Below are 2,527 nucleotides of genomic sequence, written 5' to 3'. Positions count from 1 at the left end.
CTAGGCTTTCCTGCTTAAACTAGGGCAGTGGTTCTCAGTCCTGACTTTACAGTCACTTGGGGAACTTTTTAAAAATACCAGTGCTTGGACCCCACCCCAGACCAATAAAATATGACTCTCTAGAGTGGTGACCAGGCCCCCTACTGTGGAGATTATGATTCAGAAAGTCTAGATGGGGGCCCAGGGTCTGTATTTTAATAAGTACTTAAGGTAAATTTTATACCTAGCCTAGTTATTAGCTGCTGTTCTCTGATCTGAATTTTTCTTTAACCTTGTAATAGGTATTTACCACTTAGAAAAAAAGCATTCAAAATGATAAAAACTCAGGATATCATTTTTGTGTGTGTGTGTGTGTGTGTGTGTGTGTGTGTGTGTTACACGGGCCTCTCACTGCTGTGGCCTCTCCCATTGCAGAGCACATGCTCCGGACGCGCAGGCCCAGCGGCCCTGGCTCACAGGCCCAGCCGCTCCGCGGCATGTGGGATCCTCCCAGACCAGTGTATGAACCCGTGTCCCCTGCATTGGCAGCTGGACTCCCAACCACTGTGCCACCAGGGAAGCCCCAGGATATCATTTTAAAACTAATTTTCCCATAGCAAAACATTTTGCAACATATCAGTTAATTTTTCTTTAAAAAGAAATTGCCATCTGTTTTTCTTAGATACCTGAAACTTTTATTGTTGTTTTTGATTTTCAGGAAAATAAATCTGTTGAAGAATTTTAAGAGTCAAATCTTCTGAGCCTAGATCTACTGCTGCCTGCATCTCTGAGACCTCCTCCATCTGAGAATTACCAGGTCTGACAACACTTTCCCTCCAGCCTACAGTGAGGGATGTCAACAAAACTGTAGAAGTCACATCCTCTAGACTTCCAACCCTCAAGCTGTGGCAGCTGGAAACAAACCTTACAAGTGCCATTCCTATGGGGGATTCAGAAAGGCAAGAAGGGTAAAAACTCAGATATGCTGAGCCTGAAATATACAAAAGCTTTTAGAAAGTCTCTCCACAGAAGAATCCAATTAAATTCACATAATTAATCACACATTTAGATGAGCTGTAGATAAAATAGAGCTCTTTCTCCCTCTACCAAAAGACAGGAAAAGTCCAATTTAATACTCAGACATTCTTGTCTCCATACCAGTATTATAAAGCAGTTTCACCATATTTATTTTAATCAGTATATGAATAGGACTGTGGAAAGTAAAAGAATTTATATTTTTTAAAAAATGATTAAGTTCTGATAAAAACTATTTGGGAGGGGGATGCTTGTGCACTACTGACTTGGCTCTGGTTGTGATTGCTTTGTGTATGAGATTGTTAGAACACCTCTAGCATATTCAGAGACAACCTAAGTGACTGTGGAATGCCTCAAGGGCAATAGAAATCAAATAGAAATAGGTACCAACTCAAGTCTTAAGTGATGACGGAGGTGCATTTCAAGTACCATGGGAATCTCACTGGGCGGGCCCATTTCCCCACCCTGGCAACAGAGGTTGACACTACTTCAGATAAGTATTCCAACCTGTATATGTATGTGGGCTTATTCCTGAGCCTCCTGGCAATTCTCCTTATCCTGCTCTTCACAATGCTCCTTCGGCTCAAACATGTCATCTCACCCATCACCTCCGAGAGCACAGAAAGTGTTCCTCAATTTACAGACGTAGAGATGCAGAGTCGAATCCCCACTCCTTAAAGTCAGGAAGAAAGTGAGCTTTAATGGATCTCAGTGAATCCTTGTATGTTGATGTCCAGGAAAGCTGACTTTGTTGCATGTAGCTTCCCATGTAGGGAATCAACAAGTTGTTCACTTAACAAGTTGTTCATGTTTTCTCTGTGTTATTCTTTATCTTGATGCTGCTTGTGGGATATCTAAGAGGTTTGACTCATTCCTTGCCAGGAATATAGGAAATGGCAGCTGGTTAGGAGGGCAGGTTTCCATGGTAACCAAAGAGAGCCTGGGCCTTGAGCAAACCTCAGACTGTGGAAATTCACATGCAGCTTTTGTAAAAAACACATGACCCTGGAAGCTCCAAGAAGCTCCAAGAACAAGGAAAATTTGCCTTTGAAAGGGCTAATTGTTCAAAGAGGGTATCCCAAGAAAGGAACAAGTTTTAATTTAGCAGTTGGACCCTAAAGAATCACCTCTGCTTACATGAAGTTAAATCATGTCGGAGGTTAATGGAAGGGACCACGAACCCTTTCCCAAAGGAGCAATGATTTTATCATCTGTGGCCATTGGGTTTGTCCCAAATGAAAGAAGAGTTCTTAAAAGAAACTGTTTCAGTTTAAAGAGCAAGTTTACAAAAAGAAGTTTCTAGTCAACAAACTCGTCTAGAGAGGGAAAATGTGCATTTTATATCTGTCTTATTACTATTACTGGACTTTTAAAAACTCAGATAATGGCTGATGTATTACAAAAATCTGGAACAATGAGCTCCCCCCAAACCAAGGGAAAATTAAGTCAAAACGTGCTTATGATAATGAACCTTATATTTTACGTGCAGCTTCTTTGCCTTTTTCTCCTTCCC

The 2,527-nt window shown here is 41.3% G+C and overlaps 1 protein-coding gene across 1 annotated transcript; it reads left to right on the top strand.

The window, feature by feature from the left end:
* Positions 1-1,419: 1,419 nt before the first annotated feature.
* Positions 1,420-1,692, top strand: SERTM2 (serine rich and transmembrane domain containing 2). Its single transcript, XM_059050014.1, has one exon. It carries the CDS (start codon positions 1,420-1,422, stop codon positions 1,690-1,692), a length of 273 nt encoding a protein of 90 aa, XP_058905997.1.
* The last annotated feature ends 835 nt before the right edge of the window (positions 1,693-2,527 follow it).

The sequence above is a fragment of the Kogia breviceps genome, chromosome X, assembly GCF_026419965.1.
Source record: "Kogia breviceps isolate mKogBre1 chromosome X, mKogBre1 haplotype 1, whole genome shotgun sequence".
Lineage (NCBI taxonomy): Eukaryota > Metazoa > Chordata > Mammalia > Artiodactyla > Physeteridae > Kogia > Kogia breviceps.
This window is presented reverse-complemented; position numbering and strand designations above follow the sequence as displayed.

Coding starts and splice junctions, on each gene's coding strand:
- SERTM2 (XM_059050014.1), top strand. CDS start 1,420: ATGACGGAGGTGCATTTCAAGTACCATGGGAATCTCACTGGGCGGGCC.